The sequence below is a fragment of the Tamandua tetradactyla genome, chromosome 14 (genome assembly GCF_023851605.1).
Source record: "Tamandua tetradactyla isolate mTamTet1 chromosome 14, mTamTet1.pri, whole genome shotgun sequence".
NCBI lineage: Eukaryota > Metazoa > Chordata > Mammalia > Pilosa > Myrmecophagidae > Tamandua > Tamandua tetradactyla.
In genome coordinates, this window is record NC_135340.1 from 471,589 (window position 1) to 495,708 (window position 24,120).

The window sequence follows — 24,120 nt, forward strand, 5'->3', positions numbered from 1 at the left end:
CAAGATGATCAGCTCTTGCCTTTAAATGCTGACAGGAGCTGGTCTAATGAGAGGAAACAAGTGGTAGGAAGAATAATGACTCTCCCCCATCAACCCAAAGACATCATGTTCCAATTCCCGGAACCTGGGAATATGTGACCTTACATGGAACAAGACAGGACTAAATTAAGGACTTTGAGATGGAGATATAATCCTGGATTATCAGAGAGGTTCCAATGCAATCATAGGGTGCTTATAAGAGAAAAGTAGGAGTCAGAGAATGTGACAACAGAAGAGTGAGAATTTCCAAATAAATTCTTTTAAAGAGGCAATGAGGAAGTATAGACTTTAATGAAACAAACGTAAAACAATGTAAGAAAAAAAAAAACGCAAGTTGGTAAATTCCCTAAGTCTTTAAACTCCTCTTTTCCCATCCTTCCTCTCCCTCTTTTTAAAAAGACACATTTATTCCCCACAAGACATACCATTATCTCCATATTCAAGTCTAACAGCTAACCCAAGAAGCCAGTCAATTGCTTCTTGTCGATCTTGAATCTTGAAAGGACAGTTAACATCTCTGAGATACTATGAGAAAAAAAATGCAATCTCATTATTGCCATAAAGTCAGAAAACAAAAAAAAAAGGTAGAACTGAAACTGTGGTTTGCAACCCTAAGAATTTCTTATAACATTTATATTCCCAAATTTTTACACAATTATGTAACCCAAAGGAAGGACACATCCTACAAAGAAAAATGAAATGTTTCCATCATACTTTCTGAAACTGTTTACCTTTGTAGATTTCAGAATACCATTAGTGTAGTGTATCTTCCTAGTTTTTACATGAGAAAACGGAGGTCTAGAGGTATTAACACTTGCCAATGGCTACACAATTTAGATCTGGGACCTGAATCTAAGATTTCTAATTCTAGTCCCAATACAATCCCTAATTTATGAAATCAATTATCCAAAGGAGAAACCCTTAGGTACCTAAATCACTCCACTCTCAGAAATAAGAAGTTTAGTTACTTTTCATGACATTTTAAAAGAAAAGTATCTTATTCATCAAAGTAATATAGCTGATGAAAACGCTTAACATAAGTGATGACCTTACATTTTAAAACGTGATTTTTGTTATAGTTTGAAAGCCATTATTTTTCTTGTAAAAATGTTACTAAACTTAGACTATCAATGAGAAAATTATTCTGATCATAAAAACTCTGATCACAAAAATAACAACTTCTATTTAGGATAAAAGGGTAACATATTGGAAAGCAGAGACATCTGTGTATGTTAAATAAAAGCATAAACACAACATAATCTTAGTTTTCAAGTATGTCAATAAGCATTTTCCTTTAATTAAAGTGACTGTACTAGAAATTTATCATGATTACATTTTTAGTCTAACAGAAAAACTCTGGTTTGGCCATAAAATAAAAGTGAAGTGTTAACCAGTCACAAAATATTTAGCACCACTTACTCAAGAAATATCACAATGTTTTCAGAAAAACAATTCTATCTAATACCGACAGCTTGGTAGAAAGAGATAATATAATCCAATCTAAAATCTGAACAGAAAGAATAAGAAAAAAGTTAAACCCCTGAAATCCAACTTCTCTAACGGTGATTATCATTTTTTTTAATTTCAAAAGAATGAAATAAATTTAAGCTTGTGTATCTTCTGTAAGTTTTAGAAAACATATCTATATTTTTTTACTTTCTAATTTGTTACCTTTTCAAAGAACTTGGGCCAGTCACTGCTGTGGATGTTTCTTAAATTACCTCTGTCTTCAATTTTATAGTGTCTGATTTTCTGATCTTCAAGCCAAACAATAAAGTTTCTAAATTCTGTTTCATCTGCAACAAAAATATAACACAAATATATAAATCACTAGAAGCCCTAAACAGAACAGTTACTTCCCCACAGGTATGGTCTAGTGGGTTTTTTCAAAACCCCAAATAGTAAGTTAACGGAAGAGGGGAAAGTACAAACCCTGGAGCAACAGATCACTGATGCTCTGTTCAAATTCTGGTTCCAGAACTTCCTAGTTGTGTGCACTTGGGAGAACCACCTAAATTTTCCGTGGTTCAAATTCTTTGGCTACAAATTGGGGGTAATAAAAGAACTTACCTCAAAGGGTCAGAGAAATAAAGATAAAAGCAGTGCCTGGCACATAGTTTTGCTAACTAAATGTTAATTATTGGCATTCCACTTCCTTTCTGGAGTTAAATTCATAGCGAATAACAAAGTATAAGAAGTTAAATGAGAAAACTGAGAGAAGACAGACGAAGACCCCAAGAACAGAGCCGCGTACACATTAACCATGTCCACGAGAAAGCACGCAGCCTGGCTCAGGGAGGTAGGTAATGTCTCCTTTTTATAGACGGGAAAGTTAAGGCTCAAAGATTCAAATCCAGACCTAAACTCCGTTGCCTCGGACCCTTTCGTTAAAGAAAAGGCAAAGTAGGAAAACTGAGTTCTTCCATAAACACGCTTCTACAGGAGGCCGCCCACGTTTTCCGCTGAGTCCCACCCGACTCTGCCCGTCGGCGGAGCATCGGGGCGGCGCTTCCTCACCGCTTTCCAGCTTTCAGAGACCAGGACGAGGGGAGACGAGCAGTGCCGGGCAGTCGTGGAATAAGTGGGTTGGAGCATTTCTGCTTTTTCAACTCTAAAGCTGTAAAACCCTAAATACCTTCGTACTTACAGTCCAACCGGCCCGCTCCTCAGCTAGAGCTTCGTGCAGGGTAGCCCAGGCGACCCCCGCCCGACCCCCAGCCCTGCGCTCACACCGGTGCCCAGGGACCGCCCGGGGGCGGGGAGCGGGTGCCCGAAGGCGAAGAGCTGAGCGGAGTCGGGAGGTAACCAAGGAGGGAAGTGGCGGGACCCCGAGAGGAAAAAGGGGCTCGGGCCGCAAGGGCGGCGAAGAGCAGAGGAGCGCGGCGGCCTGGAGAAGAACCCGAGGCCCACGGGGCCCACGGGGGACCAGGCCGCGGGGGGACCACGGGGAGGACCAGGCCGCGAAGGCCCACGGGGGTATGACGCCAGGCCGCGGAGGCCCACGCAGGGGGACACCAGGCCACGGAGGCCCACGGGGGTATGACGCCAGGCCGCGGAGGCCCACGCAAGGGGACACCAGGCCGCGGAGACCCACGCAGGGGGACACCAGGCCACGGAGGCCCACGGGGGTATGACGCCAAGCCGCGGAGGCCCACGCAGGGGGACACCAGGCCACGGAGGCCCACAAGGGGATGACACCAGGCCGCGAAGGCCCACGGGGGTATGACGCCAGGCCGCGGAGGCCCACGCAAGGGGACACCAGGCCACGGAGGCCCACGGGGGTATGACGCCAAGCCGCGGAGGCCCACGCAGGGGGACACCAGGCCACGGAGGCCCACGGGGGTATGACGCCAAGCCGCGGAGGCCCACGCAGGGGGACACCAGGCCGCGGAGGCCCACGGAGGGGCACACCAGGCCGCGGAGGCCCACGGAGGGGGACACCAGGCTGCGGAGGCCCACCGGGGGATGACGCCAGGCCGCGGAGGCCCACCGGGGGATGACGCCAGGCCGCGGAGGCCCACGAGGGGATGACACCAGGCCGCGGAGGCCCACGGAGAGGGACACCAGGCCGCGGAGGCCCACGGGGGGATGACACCAGGCCGCGGCAGGAGCGCTGGGAAGGCCGGGGGAGCGCGCTGAGGAGGGAGTCGCCGGGCGGGACCGCGCGGCCGCCGCCGACGCAGCCTCACCTCTGCAGTTGAAGCCGGCGGGGTTGTGGTAGTCGAGTGCCGTCAGCTTACGTCGGAACATGGCCCCGGCTCCTCGCTCGGAACCGGGCCTCGGCCGGGAGAAGAGACGGGGCGCGGATCGCTGAGGCGCCGCGACGCGCCGAGGGGTCGGCCTAGCACCGCGACGCACCGAATGGCAGCAGCCTTCGCCAATCGCGGCTCTGTAACGGCGAGCCCGCCCCGGCGAACCCTCGCCAATCACGGCTTCGGAACAGCGAGCCCGGCGAATGCCCGCCAATCATGGCTTCGGAACGGCGAGCCCGGCAAATGCCCGCCAATCGCGGCTTCGGACGGCAAGCCCAGCGAATGCCGGCCAATCACGGCTTCGGACGGCGAGCCCGGCGAAGGCCCGCCAATCATGGCTTCGGAACGGCGAGCCCGGCGAATGCCCGCCAATCGCGGCTTCGGAACGGCGAGCCCGGCGAATGCCCGCCAATCACGGCTTCGGACGGCGAGCCCGGCGAAGGCCCGCCAATCGCGGCCCTGCTCCAGGAGGCGGGGCCAGCGTCGGCATGTCGCGCGCACGTAGACCTTGTCCGCCTCCTGGGTGCGCGCCGGGTCGCTGGTAAGCGCGGAGAGCGGCGTCCCGTGGGCTTTGATTTTTGGCCGCCCTCTCGCTAGCTCCGAGAGCCGCTTCTCAGTGTTGTGAGTCCATTCATTCCGTTATGTGTCATCTACATAATAGGCCTTCCAGGCACTGGCAACACAAAGGCTATAATCCAGGTCCCGCAGGATGGTCTTTCGGACAGGTGACAGCGACCCAGGTGAGAGTGATCCGCAGGTGAGGGCGACCCGCAGGTGAGGGCGACCCAGGTGAGAGTGACCCGCAGGTGAGAGCGCGCCGCAGGTCAGGGCTACCCAGGTGAGGGCGACCCGCAGGTGACGATGTCCTGCAGGTGAGGGCGATCCAGGTGAGGGCGACCCGCAGGTGACGATGACCCGCAGGTGAGGGCGACCCGGGTGAGGGCGACCCGCAGGTGAACGCGACCCAGGTGAGCGCACTGTAACGCTTCCAGCCGCTGCGTCAGGGCCCCTTCAGCGCCCTGGTCCCTGCAGCAGCCTGGCCACCAGCTGCTGCTTCTGCCGGAACCCTAGCCCTCCCCAGCCCTGCCTGCGGCTCCTGGAATCAGGCCTCTCACTTCTGCTGGCCCCAGTCTAACTTCCTAGGGCTGGCCTTGACTCCCCGGTCCATCCCCGCTCAGAGGCTGCAGTGGTATTCTAAAACAAACTGCCCCTCTTCCTGCTTAGGGATTCCCTGTCCCCTTCTAGAAGACAAGTCCCCTGCTTGGCAGGCCTGGTCTCTCATCCCTCCACACCTCTCTGCTGTGCAGCCCACCCATGTGCAAGGTTTTTCACCTGGCCGTGCTGTCCTGCCTCTTTGCCTTTGCTTCTGCTGTTCTGTCAGTGTGGAATGTCTTTATCATCTTCCTCTCATCGAGGCCTGGCCCTTTGAGATTAAGTCGAATTGTTATGTCCTCCGGACACCCTGATCCTGTCCCAGCCCTAAGGCAGGCCCAGTGACTGTATTTGTGCCGGGGTAACAGCTCATGCTGGCCTGTCACAGCCCCAGCACTCTATCTCGTCCTCTGCTGAGCTGCCTTCCCGGCAATGCAGGTGCCCCGAGGCCCTGGGCTGTGTGGTTGCACCCGCGCCCTAGGCCCAGCGCTGCCCGCACCCAGCAGAAACTTGGCAAATGTATTTGTGAATGAACGCAGTTCTGTTGATCACAGAGGCGGGAGGACCACGTGTGCCGCCAGAGTCAGAAAACACTTCACAGAGGAGGTAAAGCCTGAGGTCTGGCTTTTATAATATATTCGTTCCTTTCTTCACTCACTGAGAAAATATTTTCCAAGTGCCAACCATGTGCCAAGCACTGTTGCAGTCCCAAGAGACAGCAGCAAGCAGGGTCCACGAGGTCCCTGTTTTCGTGGAATGGAAGGATAATACGGGAGACAAGAAAGAGATGAACAGGCGTGAACCAAGGCTTCGAGAGGTGAGGAGTTCCCCACACTCAAAGGAGCGACTTCATGTTGAGGGAAGAGGATGCCACAGGCAGGGAGTAAGCAGCCGCAGGGCCAGAGGGGCTTGAGCTGGGCGCAGGGAAGGCGGACAACGGCAGCCTTGAGACTCAGGCAGCACCAGCTTGAGAAGGGCCTTTTGGCCACACGAAGGGGAGCTGTTGAAGTGCCTGGGGGTAGCTGTTTGGGTTTACTAAAACAATCAGAATGCAATATACCAGAAATAGGTTGACTTCTATAGTGGGAATTTATTAGTTTACAAATTTACAGTTCTAAGACCATGAAAATGTCCAAATTAAGGCACCAAGAGGAAGAGATTTTCTGGGAGGAAAGGCTGCTGGCCACTGGAGTTCCTCTGTCACATGAGAAGGCACATGGTGAATGTGCTGATTCTTCTCTCCCAGCTTCTCTTTGCTCAAGCTCTCTCCAGAAACGTCTCTGAGCGTTTTCTCTCTGTGTTCTCCCAAAGGGCTGCTTTCTGAGAAAGATGAGACCCACCTGGGATGGGCTGGGTCCCATCTCAATTGAACCAGAAGGTCCCACTTGCAGTAGGTGCCCGTCCCGTGGGGATGCTTAGAAGAACATGGCATTTTCTGGGGTACATACTGCTCCGAACCAGCACGCCAGCTATCTGTGTTTCATTTCATTTCAAATTTTAATTAAAATTGTCAACATTTGTGGAGCATACCTATCAATAAGGTATAGTCTCTATTTTCAGGAAGGTTAAGTAGAGTAGCAAAACTACAATGTATAAATAAATAATTGTAGCTGTAAAGTGGCAAATGAATTGAAACATACAAAGTGTCTCCCAAGTCGGAATAGAGTTTTAAGGAGCATTGCGAGACACCTGGATTTTCCAATTAAGATGAATCAAGGAACCAGCTTCAAGAGTGTTGCTTCAAACAAACTTGGGTCAAAGATGCAGCTATAATCAAATACTGCAGTGCACACTAGTTGTGCAACTAACGGAATTTTAGCCAAAAAAAAGAAGGAAAATGGATCTATCGAGGAAGGAAAAGAATACAGGGATTGCAGGTAATGAATTTTGTTAAAAGAGGAGGAAAAAGTCACCCATAAAATGTATTTTCTGGAATTGATCCTTTAATGATATGCGACTAAGTTGTGGTTTTCCTGGGCAGGTCTTCCCATTTCAGGGCCCCAAGCTACCGGCCATTGAAGCTGCCATGGAGCCCTGGCTTCCCCTAGGGGTGGCGACAGTGGGAGAAGATTCAGGATCATGGAAGGCTGAAGGACCCATCAGTCTTGAATAGGAGGTAAAGCTAATTTGGTCTTTTCTTTCTGCATTTCAAGGAGTCCTCTGTCATATACTGAATGAAGTGTCCTAAAGGAAGTGAGACGTAGACAATTCAATTTCTGAAGACCAGGCCCTCTATGTACTTGAGAAGGGAAAAACAATTTTTGTTTATCAAATGACCTGGGCTCCAATCTAATAGTCGATCAGGGGGTTGATATTAATCTGTTTAATTCAACAAAGTGTTTAAGTGGCAGCTACTTGCCAGGCAGCTTGTAGGCACTTTTGAAACAAATGTGAACATAGACCCAAATCCCTGCCCTCTAGAGCTTACCATCTGGCAGGGAAAGAAAATCAATAACGTAAGCAATAAGTAAAATATTTAGTGTTTCGGAAGATAAGAAGTGCTATAGGAAAAACCATAAAAAGGTAAGGAGTTGGGGGGTTGGGAATAATGTGGGTTGCATTTTAAGGGACGATGGTCAGGGCGGCAAAAACCCTTTCGAGAAAGTGACATGAACAAAGACTCGAAGCAAAGATGGAGTTAGCCATCCCTTTCTCTGGGGAGAGAGACTTCTAGACACATCATTCAATGCAAATGTGCGTTAAGAATAGTTTTCTCCTAGTTTTAAATGGCTGGAAAAAAAATCAAAAGGAGTAATATTTCATGAAGTGGAAAATTGAATGAAATTCAAATTTCAGTGTCTAAAGTTCTGTTGGACTATATCCCTGCTCGTTTGCTTGGAAACTGCTTTTGTGCTATAAAAGCAGGGTTGTGTAGTTGTGACAAACTGGAGGGCTTACAAAGCCTAAAATATTTTAATCATTTTGGTTTCAGAAAAACAGATGTCAGTTTCAACATTATCACCAAGGCAATGCATTATCAAGTGAGACAGCTAATTAAAGTAGAAGTTGCCCTTTGAAGGTTATTTTCAGTTTGCAACAATTTTTATAGGTTTAGCAGTTTTACTAGATCCTTTGTTCAAATTATTCATACAAAGAAAACAGGGCGAATTTGTAACATTTAAGAATATCCACAAAAGTCTCTACACTGCACAGAAAAACACTTTGATGTTCTAAATAGTATCAGTTTAACACCTTATCACATTAGATTTTTTAACAACTTTTATGATGCAGGATGGTCCCCTCAGGAGCCTGTGGGGGAGGGTAACTCCATCCCTTCCTAACACTCTGTTAATTATGAAGACGGCTTTTGTTTTTAAGGTCAGGCTCTGGAATCTCATAATTTAGCATTAGAAGTAAAAAGCAGGCTAGACAGCTCAGTTTTATTGGTACAAATGTAGTAGGAATGAGTAGGCTTTTTCTTAATCACACAAGAAGCATTAAACATTAACCTTTCACATTTGAGATGTGGGGGAAAGCTTACAGGACAACGAGACAACATGAGCTGCCAGTGGTGGAGAGACTGTCCTGAACACACCACACAGCTGCGGCGGCGCGAGTTGTGGTTTTTGTTTGCGATTCCTCTGCCCGGGAGACACAGGTGGCTGAAGGAGGCTCCTGAAAAGACGGGAGCGATGGTGTACACGTGTGGCCAGACTGCTCCCACAAAAAGGAACGAAGTTGGGAGGCATGCAGAGATTTAAATGGACCTGTGGTGAGGCAAAATAAGCCAGAAACAAAAGAGCAAATATTGTAGAAAATACTTAGAAAACTGGGGCCCAGACTGTAAGCTCTTGTAGAAGTCACATTTAGTCCAGAGTGGTCGTTGTTATTTCTGGATTTTGAGAGGCTGTTTTATATATATGTAAGCTGGTAACTAGAGATAAGAATAAAGCCAACCAAGTTGATATTAAGGTAATTCAGAATACAGGGGTAAGGAACACACTGTATTTTAGAACTTCGCCTACTCTTTGAGACCAAAGAAAGGCTTATTTTGCCCAGAACCTAATCTAACTCAACCAATCTGGATAAATCATTTAAACAATCCAAACACTGGAAACCCAGAATAAGAAAGAGGTCCTTCAATCCTGTGTAGCTTAATGTAATGCCTGGATACATCCCAGAGTATATTAAGCAGATAGTCAGAAAGTACTGGCACAATCCCTTGAAGGATGGGGGAAAAATATGGAACTATTAAACTTTACCACCAGGGAAACCCCTGATACTGTGTCAAACATTAGGGACACCCAAACCAATATGCCAAGCCCTTGATCTTGAGGCTCGCTCTTGTGAAGCTTACGTAGGTAGTGGAGAAGCTTAGCCTACCTATAGGTGTACCTCAGAGTCACCTCCAGAGAACCTCTGCTCAGAGGTGGCTTCACTCCCTCTAAGCCCAACTCTGCAAGTGAAATCACTGGCCTCCCCACTACGTGGGACATGATATCCAGGGGTGAAAGTCTCCCTGGCGACGTGGGAGATGACTCCCAGGGATGAATCCAGACCTGGCACCTTGGGACCAACAATGCCATCCTGACCAAAAAGGGGAAAAGAAATGTAACAAATAAACTATCAGTGGCTAAGAGAGTTCAAATAGAGTCGAGAGGCTACTCTGGAGGTCACTCTTACACAAGTTTCAGTTAGACATTGCTACCTACCATAACTTGCCAGACCCAACCAAAACCATTCCAGCCAATCCTAAAGAACCCCTAGAGCAATATATGACTCTACAAAGGTTCCATGCACTTGGGTAACTTTTCAGAAACCTACAACCTCCAGATGGGTCTCTAGACCAGATGAGTCCTGAAACCTAGAGGGCCCAGCCTCTGCAGAACATCAGCTAGTTCCATCCCCCAATCCCATTTTATCGACAGCCCCTTCCAACATGAAGTGTTAGAACAGGAATAGCCTAAATACCCTCAAAGAGTGGGATAAAGAGCAAAGGTGATGGTGGATTTCTACAGAGAAGGTCGAGTTTAACAAATAAGCATGAGTGCTAAATCATACTGATATTTATTTTAGCCTCCAGTACCTTAGAATAGCTAGAAATAAAAACCTAAAATTGTGGAATTGTAACCCACATCAAACTCTGAAATCTGTTCTACAACTCATTGTTGCAATGTGCTTTGAAATTTATTACTTTTTTTGTAGATATGTTATTTTTCACAAAAAAGAAAGAGGAAGAGGATAACAGAACAGATAGGATTTAACAAATGAGCATGACTGCTGAAGCATTATGTTGATATTTCTGTTGTATCTTGGAACAGCTAGAAGAAAAAATGAAAAATGGTGAACCTGTAACCCATACCAAACTTAATAACTATATAGTTATAACTACTTGTTAAAATGTACTTGGAAATTATTGCTTTTTTTGTATATATGTTATATTTCACAATAAAGATAATGTTAAAAAAAAAGTGTGACCAGTTAGAAGGCTACTGCAGTGGCCTAGGTGAGTTGCAATGGTGAATGTCAGAAGTTTTGCCCATTATCTAGTAAAGTTTAATGTATATGGGGAATTATCTGTCGCAAACAACTCTTTCCTGTCTTTTCAGCCATCATTGTGGGTGATTGAGAGTCATCCATAGGAGATATTCACCTTCAAACCCCCCATTTATTACCCAGTGTTGCCAGAAAAGCTGGATAACCATTTGGATGATTTTTCAATTATAGTAAAAGAGGTTCTGAAGCTGACAGAAAGAGCACATTAGAAAGGTAGGGAGAAATACAGCTGCTATCAACCAAGACACATACTTCCCACCTCCACCACTGATTTTTTAAAATGCAATCGGATTTTCTTCTTTTCCAGTGAGATGCTGGCCCCAATTCCTCTCCTAAGCCCAGAGAATATATCGCATTTTCTCTTTTCTGTATGGACTTTCCAATCCCTGGAAAATACTGTAACTATGCTACTATATTGGGATTTAATAATAAAGAGTAAAAATTTTGCTCCTTATACCCATTACCAATTGTACATTTTATTTTGCTTTATTTTTCATGTTTGCTGGGTCATTCCTACTTTAGCTTTGAAAATGAGAGCAGCAGCCTCCTAGGAATTTAGTGTTCATTATAGCTAACATTCAGTGCTGGGCGTGAGTGTTAGCAAATGCTGAAGAAAAGCACTTTCTCATTCTTTGCTTTCCAGCCATAATCACACAGAATCTCCCTGGTGGACCACGAGACCTAACCTCATACCTTTAGATTGTTAATGAGAGTTTGAGTTATTTCTCCAGTGAGCCCAACTTTTTGGCAGGTTTAGACTTCAGAACTCAGTGGCGTGTGTGTTTTTCTGTAAAGCGGCTGCCGTTTTGACACCCTTTCCTCACAGTCAGGAAATATTTGGAATTTGATTTTCCAAAAGTATCAATTCTCTTCTGATAACAGGCAATCTCTGATAGCACCTGCTATAGTCTACCAAAGCTTCCAGACTGCAACACACCAGAGATGGATTGGCTTTTAATAAAAGGGGATTTATTTCATTAGTTCTTCAGAGCAAAGGCAGCTGACTTTCAACCAAGGTTCTTTCTTACATGGGAAGGCACAAGGTGATCTCTGCTGGCCTTCTCTCCAGGCCTCTGGGTTCCAGCAACTTTCCCTGGGGTGATTCCTTTCTGCATCTCCAAAGGCCTGGGCTGAGCTGCAAGTGCTGAGGTGAGGTATGCTGAGCTGCTTGGGCTGTGCTGCATTGAGTCTCTCATTTAAGCACCAGCGAATGAACTCAAACATCATTCATTGCAGCAGGCACGCCTCCTAGCCGACTGCAGATGTGATCAGCAACAGATGAAGTTCACATGCCATTGACTCATGGCCACAGCTACAGAATTAGGCACACTCACCAGGGCAAGTTGACACCTGAACCTAACTACCACAGCACGTGTTTTATTTGTAAGCTGCTGGAATGCAATATACCAGAAATGGATCAGCTTTTAAAAAGGGAATTTATTAAGTTGCAAATTTATAGTTCTAAGTCTGTGAAAATGTCCAGATTAAGGCATCCAGATAAAGATACCTTAACTCCAAAGAAAGGGCCAATGGAGTTTAGGGTTTTTCTCTCATCTGGGAGAGCACATGGACACATCTGCTAGCTTTCTCTCGTCACTTCATAAGGCTTCCCTGGGGGTGTTTCCCTTCCACATCTCCATAGGTCTCTGGCTGTGTGGGCTGTGTTGGTTCTGTTGGCTCTTTCCAAAATGGTTCCCTCTTAAAGGGCTCCAGTAAGCAACCCCACCTTGAATGGGTGGGCACATCTCCATGGAAACCACCTAATCAAAAGGTACCACTCACAAGTGTGTGGGTATCTCTATGGAAACAAATGAAAAGATCCCACCCAGCAATATTGAATGAGGATTGAAGAACATGGCTTTTCTGGGATCCACAACAGATTCAAACCAGGATAGTACCCTTGGGAAATAAAGTAGGCCCCTCGCTGTTCATTCAAAGCATAGCTGGAGAAAGCGATATAAAAGTTGTCCCCAAATGTAGCCTGCAAATGTGAACCTTACTTCTGCTTTGAACCTCCCCACCCTGGTGGATTCACAATTACAGTGAATTTAGGATCGTCTTTCTCTTCCTAGGGGTTACACCCAAATTTTAGAGAACTTGTGAAATGCCAAGGGGAGAGTGGCAGATGGCGAACCCTCATCAACCCACACTGGCCTCCCCTGGGGCAATGTCATTCCAACCAGCCTTTGGTTGCTGAATCTGCTGTGCCCATCCCGTGGCTACAGGCTGTCTGTGCTGTGGCCGTGCTGCTTTCAGCCATGTGGAACCTCCTCAGCTCCCACACCAAGTGACACGCGCCCCATTACTGCAGTCTCTGGGTCCCCCAGGGCCGCGGAGTTTTGACTCTCTGCACAGTGTGGCACGTGGAACGAGAGGCCTGGCCCGATCTGCCGGCATCAACGATTGCAAACTGGTGACCCACCCTCGGATGTGTCTCGAGTGATCTGTGATAATTAGTAAAAGAAAAAAGTTTGATCTAACAGTTCTAAATCAGAAGATTTCACATATTCTATTATCTTTCCATCCTTTCCTGTCTCTTCCTGCTCTCTCTGAACCCACGATACACTTGTATCACCCCATTCTTAAAAAATAAAATTCCCCACATTATGCCTTGCCCATCACTTCAAGCTTACTCTATCCAATCAGGTTTTCATCCTCTATCACATGGAATTAGAGACTTCCCATTCCCTAAACCCCAGAGCTTCAAACTGTGTTGAAGGACCGGTTTTAAAATTTCCAATCTGTCACAAACCAACACTAATATAAAATTCAATAACAATGAAGCACTAGAAAAAATGAATTTAAAAAGACACATAAAGTTCAAGCTCAAATATTTTGTTGTTAGTTTCAACAGGAGTAAAATTCCTCCATCAATCATATGAAACTTAACCCCACAAAGAATAGGTCAAGCCTACTTAAAATTAGGCCTAGGAGTCACCCCCAGGAGAACCTATTTTGTTGCTCAGATGTGGCCTCTCTCTCCAGCCAACATGATGAGCAGTCTCACCACCCTCCCCCTCTCTGCGTGGGACATGACTCCTAGGGGTGTGGACCTTCCTGGCAACGTGGGACAAATATCCTGGAATGAGCCGAGACTTGACATCAAGGGATTGAGAAAACCTTCTCGACCAAAAGGGGGAAGAGTGAAATGAGACAAAATAAAGTGTCAATGGCTGAGAGATTCCAGAGTCGAGAGATTATCCTGGAGGTTATTCTTACACATTAAATAGATATCACCTTGTTAGTCAAGATGTAGTGGAGAGCTGAAGGGAACTGCCTGAAAAGATATATCTGTGTTCCAGTAGCCATGTTTCTTGAAGATGATTATATAATGATAAAGCATTCACAATGTGATTGTGTGATTGTGAAAACCTTATGTCTGATGCTCCTTTTATCTACCCTATCAACAGACGAGTAAAACATATGGAATAAAGATGAATAATAGGGGGAAAATGTTAAAATAAATTTAGATTGAAATGCTGGTGATCGATGAGGGGGAAGGGTGGGGGGTGTGGTATCTATGAATTTTTTTCTGTTTTCTTTTTCTGAATAGATGCAAATGTTCCAAGAAACGATCATGATGATGAATATGCAAAAAAAGATAAAATTAAACAGATTTTAAAAGCAAAAAAAAAATTCCTCCATCAAGTCACTATATGTAAGGGTTTAAATACTTCCTCAGCTTCTGTCCTTCGATATCTCATCACGAATCACTGACAACCTTCAGCACTGTCCTTGAACTCAGGACATTTAAGTTTGGTTAGACAACCCCAGTCTTCTCTGCTTTTGTGCCTTTGCTCATGCTGGTCCCTCTGCCTGGAATGCTGTGCTCATGACCGTCTACCTCCCTCTCTTCCTCCACCCCTTGCTAACATGCTCACCTTCAAAAGCCCACCTCATCCGTCGAGACCCTTTCACATGCCACCACTGCCAGAAGACACCATTCCTGACCCTCGTGACCGGTGTGGCCTCCCCTTCGAGCTCCTGTGGAGCACAGATGGACTGTCAGCCCTTGACGTTGGGTTATGCGCACTGTGTCATGTCTGATGTTAAGCTTCTTGAGCGCAGACTCTTTCCCAAATGGTACCAGTACTGTGTCTTTTATGTCGTAAGCTCTCAACATCCAGTTTCTGAGTTGAATTTCTTCAATAAAAGAGGAAAGATGCCATCTGATTGGTCACAGAATGTTGGTGACAGCAGTACGAGCAAAACTCAGGGCTTTGGGCTCCTAGTCTCATTCTCTTGAACTCTCGGGGATTTAGCCTTAAAACTCGAGTTCTATGCTTTAGAGCCACAGCAGAATCTCATGAATGAACGAAACCACCACTTTCATTTACCGCTGCCCAAGCCTGAATCTGAGTGAGTGCCTCAGGCATCTCGGAGAAGCATATGGAAAGGCCCTGGAATTAGAATCTGCATGTTCTCTGAACCTGGTACACTTTCACCCAAGATTTATTCATTCCTGATTCTATTTCTGAATTAAAAAGGCAGGAATGCTGTCTCCAGAGGATAGAGAGAGCTGGCAGATGTGCTATAAGGGGCCATTGGAAGGAGCCCTTCTGGCTGCAGAGTTTGTCCTTGTAAAGGAATGCCCTTGAGGGCTGGAACAATGCATGAAGCAGCCAATTGGGAAGGGAAACTGAGAACACCTGTGAAATCTTGCCTACTACCACTAGGGCTTCCCTGAAGTTGAGGAAAGTCAGACTATTTCTATTGGTTGAAGTTTTAGTTTAGTTTTGTTTTTTTAATCTAGGAATGCCAAACCTTGTAAGAATTGTTGCCTATTAATTATTTAATATATATCAAATTAACACTTTAAAACATGAACAAATAAGAGCACATATATGGCCTCCCGTGGAAATAAAGGTCTGTGTGAGGCCTCGGATTCAATTGAGATAAAGAGTGTGGGGCAGGGAGAAAGGTATGGCTGGTTCCCTTACTAATGCTGCCCCCAAATATTTTGAATATCACACCTGCATCTAGCCTCTAGTTGGTAGACTTTCCAGAAATTCCTACAATAAACCATAAAGATTTGCAACTTTTCTCTTCTTGGACAAGAGTCTCTGGAACAGTAAAGTTATGCTAATGAAGGTAATGGCCTAGTAAAGCCACTTAAATAAGCTACACATGGCTAGTGGTTTTGGTTCTCAGACTCCTGAAAGAGTCAGGTTGTCTGAGAGGCTTTTGCTCAGCCCTGCCTCATTTCAGGACCATTCCTTTGTCCTTGTTCAACACAGATATCTGCACCATAGTCTGGGCACACACCTGCTTTTCCTGCTGCTTGTGGATCCCCAGAGAGGAAGACTTTATTTGGAATAATTTCCTTCCTACTCCTATTGTTTCCCAACCTTTCAGGCACTGAGTTGATTAAATTCAGCAGAAGAAATAGGCCAAATCCTTTGCTCCACAAAAACTAATTACCTTCTCTGTCCTCTTCTAATCTGGCCTGTCAGTTGAGGGAATTATTTTTCTTCTTTTACAGAGAAGAAAATTTTACAGGTGGCTTGGTATAGCTTCTAAGATTCTTCTCCTGCTCTGACAAAAACCTCTGTCCCTGGTGGGAGAAACATGGGCTTTGCTTAACCATTGCTACTACAGCATAAGTATTGCAGTTTCCTTCAGGGGTTTCTTCACTTCTGTAAGGCCTTATACCAGAGAAGCCATAAATTGCTAGATAAGCCAAAACAAACAAACAAAAATCCTTGTCCATGCATCTTAGGTGCACATGCACATTTCTAAGCACAATAACTAGCTGTTCCAGAACCACTCCATGTCAGCAACTTCAATCAGATGTTTATGATCTCATAAATCCTGACTTTGCTCTGTGATTTCCTTCTTCCTATCCTGATACAAACCCCTGAAATCCACTGGGTGGTGCAGGGTGCTACCCTGAAGATTCTGCAGCCACTCAGGACTGGTTGGTAAGTTCCTTAATAAACTGCTACTATTTTGCTATATGGAATGGACTGCTTTGTTTTTCAGTGTTAGATGCCCATCAAACTTTGGCCAAACCTATCCCACAGATTCAGATTCACAGCCAGACAATTGGCGAGCCAGTCAGGAGACCAAAATTGAAACAAGCCAAATGGGAAATCCTGGGGTGGCCAACTTCCAGTATGTGTGTTGGGGGAGGGGGGGGCCCATTCTTCAGACAAGTTTGGCCCAGTGTCTGAGTACAGGGCTGCCCCACAAACACCAAACAGAGTGTTATTTGTCCTGCAGGAGAATCTGGTCGGGCAGAAAATGGGTGGCAAATGGAAACATCAAGGAAAAGAAGTGATACAGCCACCACATGGCTGCTGTTATGGGCAGTTAGATATGCGAAAACTCAATTAAAAGCAGGAATGGAAGCAAGGAGATTAGAAGAGGCTTTAACTCCAGAAAAGGATTAGCATATTTCAACAATACTGATATATTAGTAAAAACCATTCAAACCAATCTGCTTTATAACAATTTTAATTGTTGTGATGTGCTTTGAAATTTATTGCTTTTTGGTATAAATGTTATTTTTCACAAAAAGAAAAAAAGTCAATTGTGATGATAAATGTACAGTATATAATGATATGTGAACCATCATTACGCTTTGGTTGATTACATGGTATGTGAATATATATCAATAAAAATATATCAATTAAAAAAATCAAAGAAGAAGGTGGAGTTATAAAAGAGAAGATAGGATTAACAAATGAGTATGACTCCTCAGTCATTATATTGATATTTCTTTTAGTCTCCAGTGTCTTGAAGCAGCCGAGGGAAAAACCTAATTGCAGAACCATACCAAACTCTGATATCTGTTCTATAACTAATTGTGGTGTGCTTTGAAATTTATTGCCTTTTTGTATATATTTTTCACAATAAAAAATTTTTTTAAAAAGGCTCAAACCCAAGAGGGTCAATTAGAAGTAATGGCATGTAAATGAGCAAAATGCATGGACAAAGGCTGCAGTGGGGCAGGTCTGAGTGGTTATCCAGAGGAGACGGGATGGAAGGGTGGGGATCCTAGGGAGACAACAGAAGAGGGAGGTGGGGAGCAAGAAGTCAAAGATGAGCCCAAACAAGCAAGGCCATTCATAACTACAGAAATGAAAGCAACCAGGGATCTTGATGACTTTTGGGAAGAGATACCGGCTCAAAAGCAAAACAGTAATGAGGGAGTATACCCCCAAAGAATTGGTAGAAATAACAGAAAAGTTTAAACAAAAGGGCTAAGAGGGCACAGCTGTCTGATTACTAAGATCATGGGATGTAAGAGTAGCTGGTATTATGCTTTCAGGAGTGCAAATGGCAAAAATGGCTAGCATAGCTATACATCCCTCTCTTCATTGGCATGACGACCAGGCATAGGAAAGACCAGGTGGCATTAAAAGCTTATTAGTATAAGGGGAACAAAAATGTTAAAAATAAAAAAAGAGAGATTTTCATGGTACATTTTAGCTGCAAGAATGGCCTGGCCTAATGAGGGGGATAGGCTGTCCACAATGGTCGCCTATGGAAGAATTTCAGGACACAGAGAATTGGCAATGAAGATGTACCATATGCTGAACACCTTCATGGACCTGAATTCACGGCCGGGATAAAAGCTAAAATCCTCCAAGCCATGCCTCTGGCCTGGAATGGGACATTAGGAGCTGTGTCAAGCCCACTGGATGGCCGGGCCATTCATCAGATGGCACAGGCAATAGCAGACTCGGATGACAGAAAGAATACGGTTAAAAGAAGTAAGGAAAGTAACCAAAGAGACCTCCAAGGGAAGGGGCAGGGGCTGCCTAGAGGGATACACATAAACAATTAAGGGCTGATTTCATTGCTACAGGCAATAGAAAAAATAAACAACCTAATGCTATATTAGTAGGAGTTGGGCAAAAGCTGCCCAAGGAGAAAAAATAAGAGCTTCTGCCCATGTCTAAATCTTGTGCTGCCAGTTATCACTCCCACAGCACCACCCAAAGAAAGGAATTCTGGTATAGGGGGCAGATATCCCTTACACTGAGGACAGGAGTGCAGCCACAGTCATTTGCCAATACAGTGACAGCAGGTATGCTGGTTTGAATCAGTTATGTACCCCATAAAAGACTGCTCTTTTGATGCATTCTCATGGGGCAGACCTATGGTGGGTGGGACCTTTTGGTCAGGCTGTTTCAATTGAGATGACCCAGCCCTTCCAAGGTAGGTTTTCATCCTTTACTGGACTCCTTTGTGAGAGGATAAAAGACAGTGAAAGCCCGGGGAACTTAGAGAGAAAATGCTGGGGGGGGGAAGCGAAAAAGAACCCACAGGAGCTGCAAGAGCCATTTGAAACTGGAACCAGGAGAGAGAGACCAGCCGACGTCCATGTGCTTCTCATGTGACAGAGGAACCCCGGATGCCAGTGTGCTTTCCTCAGAGAAGGTATCTTCCTCCTGTTGCCTTAATGTGGACATTTTCATGGCCTTAAAACTGTACATCTGTAACCTAATAAATCCCCATTGAAAAAACCAACCCATTTCTGGTATACAGCATTCTGACAGCTTCAGCAAACCGAAACATCAGGTGATCAGCGACCTCGTGTAGAGCTAGTCATACATTGGTCCACAAAAAACTATTTGCACATCGTAGCCCTTATCAGTGAATACACTCATCTGTGGGAGTCCCTGGAAATTTAACGGGCCCCTAAACATGATAGATGGTATGCCGATTTGAATCTGTAGTGGACCCTGGAAAATCCATGTCCTTTGATCCTCATCCAATATTGCTGGGTGAGAGCTTGTTGATTGTTTCCATGGAGATGTGACCTACCCAATTTTGGGTGGTGACTTCTGATAAGGTAGTTTCCATGTAGATGTGTCTCCACCCATTTAAGATGGGTTTGCTTACTGGAGCCGTTGAAAAGGGGACCATTTTGGAAAAAGCTTTAGAGTGTACACAGCCAGAGACCTTTGGAGATGAAGAAGGAAAACATCCCAGGGGAGCTTCATGAAACAAGAAGCTTGGAGAGATAGCTAGCAGACATCACCATGTGCCCTTCCAGCTGAGAGAGAAACCCCAAACCTCACTGGCCTTTCTTGAGTGAAGGTAACCTATTGTTGGTGCCTTAATTTGGACACACTTATGGCCTTAGAACTGTAAACTTGCAACTTAATAATTTCTCCTTTTAAAAGCCGTTCCGTTTCTTGTATATTTCATTCCAGCAGCTTACAAACTAGAACAAATGGGTATGGGGGAAAATCCACCTGAGAAGTGCAAACTACCCTAACATTGCAAATTTGGCTTCTCACCCTCCCCCCAAAGTATATTGTATGTATTTTTTTCCATTCCCAAATATATATTAGGGATGGCTGTGTTACAGGCCCTTACCAGCACCGTGGGAGGAGTTCATCTTTGCGTCTACAAAGTGAACTCAGCTATTTGAAGTACTGCTAGTGGGTTCCCAGAGAACTCGCCCCTACCCTGGCGGACCCAAACAATAGACACCCCAGGGTGGCCACGCTGCATGGGTGAGACATTAGAAGAACTGGCCAGAGGCGGATCGTATGTCCAGCACAGAGCCCATTGAATAGTTTTGTATTACCGCTGTAAAAAAAACTGATGGTATTTGGAGAATGATAGTTGGTTGTCAAGAATTAAATTAGGTTGTTCCTCTTATTCACGCAGCAATGCCGAATACTGCAATACTTCTCAATAACTTCACAGCCCAGTTAGGAGAGTTCCAGTATGTAGTAGAATTTGTTAACTCCTTTTTCAGTATCCCACTAGTTGAAGATAGCTGTCCTGGTTTGAAAGGATTATGTACCCCAGAAAACCTATGTTTTCATCCTGATCCATCTCGTGGAAGCAGCCATTTCTCTTAATCCCTATTCAGCACTGTACATTGGCAACTCCATTAGATTATCCCATGGAGATGTGACTCGTCCAATTGCAGGTATTAACCTTTCATTAGATGGAGAGGTAACTCTGCTACGCCATGTGGGTCTTGATTAGTTTACTGGAATCCTTTAAAAGAAGAAATGTTTTGGAGAGAGACAGGAGACCCATCAGAGCCACAAGAACCACAAGAGCCCATGAAACCAAAGACCTTTGGAGATGAAGAAAGAAAACACCCCTCGGGGAACTTCATGAGACAAGAAGCCTGTAGAGAAAGCGAGCAGATGCCACCGTGTTCACCATGTCTCTGCAATCGAGAGGGAAACCCTCAACTTCATCGGCCTTTCTTGAGTGGAGGTAACCTCTTGTTAGTGCCGTAATTTGGACATTTTTATGGACTTGCTTTAATTGGGACATTTTCATGGCCTTTGAACTATAAACTTGCAACTTAATAAATTCCTCCTTTTAAAAGCCATTCTGTTTCTGGTGCATTACATCAGGCAGCTAGCAAACTAGAACACATCAGTCTGGACATTTTTATATGTTTAGAACTATAAAGTTGTAACTTATTAAATTCCCCTTTCTAAAAGCCATTCCAGTTTGGCATATTGCATTCCAGCAGCTTACAAACTAATACAATTTGTAATTGAGAAACTAAGAATTAACAAATAATTATGATTACTGAATCATTGTATAGATGTTCTTCTTACTTTCTAGCATATTAGTAGACAGAAGGAAATATCTGAAATTACTGAACTGTTATTACCCAGCTGCCTTGATCTTTGATAGTGATCATATAACTATTTGGCCTTTATCTCGTGGTTGTTAAAAGCTCGTGACGGGCCCACTTGCAACCCCCTTATTCTGTTTTCAGAGTCTTTTCATCAGAAAAGGCCCAGCCCCTAGTGTTCACTATTGAAGGGACCCGAGTCAGCCCAGACTGGCCCACCTGCACCATCTCACCAGACCAAACTGGCCTGCAGGTCACGCACAGCAGCTTGCACTTCGCCCACTATGCATGTAACCAATCTGTGCTGGCTCAATCACTAGATCACCTCTAATTTCGTCATCTTGAGCCCCTGCACCCATCCTGAAACCTGTCCACTGATACTCTAAACTTTCAGTGCTACTGAAGTTTGGGGAGACAGTTTTTCATGCTGATAGGCCATCTGATCTCCTGCGTCCCACTTAGCGATAATCTTGTTCGCTTTTTGAAGCCCTGGTGCCTCGGGACTGGTCGTTGGAGCACATCAGGCGGACAACTCTACTTCTGATCAGTATCAACCACTCCATGCTAGTTCCTACTGAACATCTTGTATTTTGCCCCTAGGTTAATATTTCTAATCTTTACAGCGGAAGGAAGTTAATTCCTGAAATGGACAACCCAAGTGCCAACTCGTAACCCGCCTGTCCACTGGGTGTGTGGACTCTTACCACCTACCACCAAAGATGAAATGCCTGGAGCAACGTTGCCTTTTAGCTTAGCAGAATGAGACTGGGGGAATCTGCTTTACTAGACTTCCTCTTGACACTAGCAGGCACAGGCATTAATCTTAGGTGTCTGTGGTTGTGTCTTCTGCTGCCTGACGGACCCCTCTGTTGTCACTCTGGAATATTCATGGAAGAGGGACATGTAGAATGTAAGAGTGGATTTTTTGAGGGGTAGAATGTGAGCCCATAAACCTGAGAAGCCATGCATTCATAGGCAAGGCAAAAGCAAAAACAGAAAACCCTGTAAGGGCCTCTTAAAGCATATCTGTGCATTCCTAAGCCGGATAGCCATCTGTATTAGAACCACTCTTGCTACATGTCAGTAACTTCAAAGAGACATGTTCACAGTCTTGCAAATTCCAGCTCAGTTCTGGCCTTGCTTGTTCCCACTTGCTGAGTGGCATGGAGTGCTGCCCTGAAGTCCTATTACCACCTGGGACCAGCTTCCCTGTCTACAAGTTCCCCAATAAAATGCTTCTACTTTGCTACATGGAGTGGCCTGCTTTGTTTTTTGATCTTAAGTGCCTATCGAACTTTGGCCACACCTATTCTGCAGGTTCAAAGTCAATCTCTATTCTCACCTTACATTTTCTCCTTTGGTAATTTCTGCTCCCATGGTTTTGGCTTCTGTGCTGGTTTAAAAGGATGTATGCCCCCTAGAAAAGCCATGTTTTAATCAAAATATCATTTCGTAAAGGTAGAATAATCTCTATTCAATTCTGTATGTTTGAAACTGTAATCAGATCATCTCCCTAGATGATGTGATTTAATCAAGAGTGGTTGTTAAACTGGATTAGGTGACGACATGTTTCCACCCATTTGGGTGGGTCTTGATTGGTTTATTGGAATCCTATAAAAGAAGAAACATTTTGGAGAATAGAGATTTGGAGAGAGCAGAGAGTGCTGCAGCACCATGAAGCAGAGAGTCCACAAGCCAACGATCTTTGGAGATGAAGAAGGAAAATACCTCCCAGGAGCTTCATGAAACCGGAAGCCAGGAGAGAAAGCTAGCAGATGACACCGTGCTCGCCATGTGTCCTTCCAGCTGAGAGAGAAACTGTGACTGTGTTCGCCATGTGCCTTCTCACAGGAGAGAGAAACCCTGAACTTCGCTGGCCTTCTTGAATCAAGATATCTTTCCCTGGATGGATACCTTTGATTGGACGTTTCTACTTATTAAATTCCCCTTTTTAAAAGCCATTCCGTTTCTGGTATATTGCATTCCAGCAGCTCGCAAACTAGAACAGCTTCCTACCTGCCAGTGAAGAACAAACCATCTTTTCCAACCCCGCCTCTCAGAGAAGCTCTCATTCTGTGTTTTCGGGGATACCCCATCCTCTGTACCTCAGATCAACATGTCCAAGGCTGAGCATACAGTCTTCCTTAAACCCACTGTTCTCTTGTATTTCCCATCTCAGCTCATTGAACCATTGTCTCCTCAGTCACCCAAGCTAGAAAACTTTTTCTCATTCTCACACTCAGTGGGTCACCAAGGCAAAGGGATCTGCCTCTTCCTCGTGAATCTCCCCCCCGTCCCCATCCCGAGTGAAGGCTCTCCCTCTGTCTGGTGATGACAGCTTACAGGCTGGTCAGTCCTTCCTGCACCCACCCACCACCCTGCAGCTCGAGGAAAAGTTCTAAATAGCAGGTCAAACCATGACACTTCATTCAGACTTTTTCAGGGACTTGCTAGCACCTTCCGGAGAAGGTCTAATACCTTCGCCAACGAGGGCCCTGGCAGCCTGGCCTCAGGCTTCCTTTCTGACTGCTGTTCCCAAGGCATACTGGACTCCGGCCACACCCTGCCCCATGACTCTGAGCAGATTCCTAGGCCTGGAGGGTTCACCACTGCCCTTCCCTCCCAGCCCAGGGAACTCCCACCACCCTCAAATCCCAGCTCTAATGTCAACTCTGCAGACGTTTCTCTGATCTTTCCCTCACCTATCCTCTGTGTCCCTTTCATAACTTTTTTCAATGCAATTTTATTGAGCTATATTCACACACTGTATTAGTCAGGGTTCTCTAAAGAAACAGAACCAACAGGAGAACATGAGATTTATAAAAGCATCTCACGCAACTGGGAGGGGACATGAGTCCAAAATCCAGAGGACAGGTCGCCAGGCTGGCAACTCCAGGGAAGGGTCTTGGTCAACTCCACAGGAGAGGCTGCTGGCTGAAGAAGTAGTGAACATTCTCTCTTCTCCCTTAAACTATTCAACTAAATGGATCAAACCCAACGGGCCGCATCCTTTCATTCGTGAAAGACACATCCTTAGTTGAGCATAGACTTAAGTCACAGCTGCAATCAACTGACTGACAATCTAATAGATCAGCCTCCTGGTTTATCAAT

General features: G+C 45.3%; 1 protein-coding gene and 1 long non-coding RNA gene across 4 annotated transcripts in view; one reads left to right on the forward strand and one right to left on the reverse strand.

Annotated features, from left to right (window-relative positions):
* Positions 1 to 3,905, reverse strand: part of RTRAF (RNA transcription, translation and transport factor) — a 36,043-nt gene extending 32,138 nt beyond the window's left edge. Inside the window, exons 1-3 of the mRNA XM_077126758.1 lie at positions 3,729 to 3,905; positions 1,711 to 1,835; positions 465 to 564 (exon numbers count right to left, since the gene is read on the reverse strand). Coding sequence (XP_076982873.1) covers positions 465 to 564; positions 1,711 to 1,835; positions 3,729 to 3,789 — 286 coding nt within the window. The 5' untranslated portion in view covers positions 3,790 to 3,905. The remainder of the gene's footprint in view (positions 1 to 464; positions 565 to 1,710; positions 1,836 to 3,728) is intronic.
* A 365-nt stretch (positions 3,906 to 4,270) lies between these two features.
* On the forward strand, positions 4,271 to 10,809 carry LOC143655533 (uncharacterized). 3 transcript variants are annotated; one of them, XR_013162139.1, is made up of 4 exons: positions 4,271 to 4,332; positions 4,453 to 5,760; positions 6,925 to 7,059; positions 8,407 to 10,809. It is a non-coding gene; the product is annotated as an uncharacterized LOC143655533 (long non-coding RNA). The 3 variants fall into 3 exon arrangements; XR_013162138.1 differs by having other exon boundaries at positions 4,298 to 4,531; positions 5,498 to 5,760; positions 8,407 to 10,806; XR_013162137.1 differs by having other exon boundaries at positions 4,298 to 5,760; positions 8,407 to 10,805.
* The last annotated feature ends 13,311 nt before the right edge of the window (positions 10,810 to 24,120 follow it).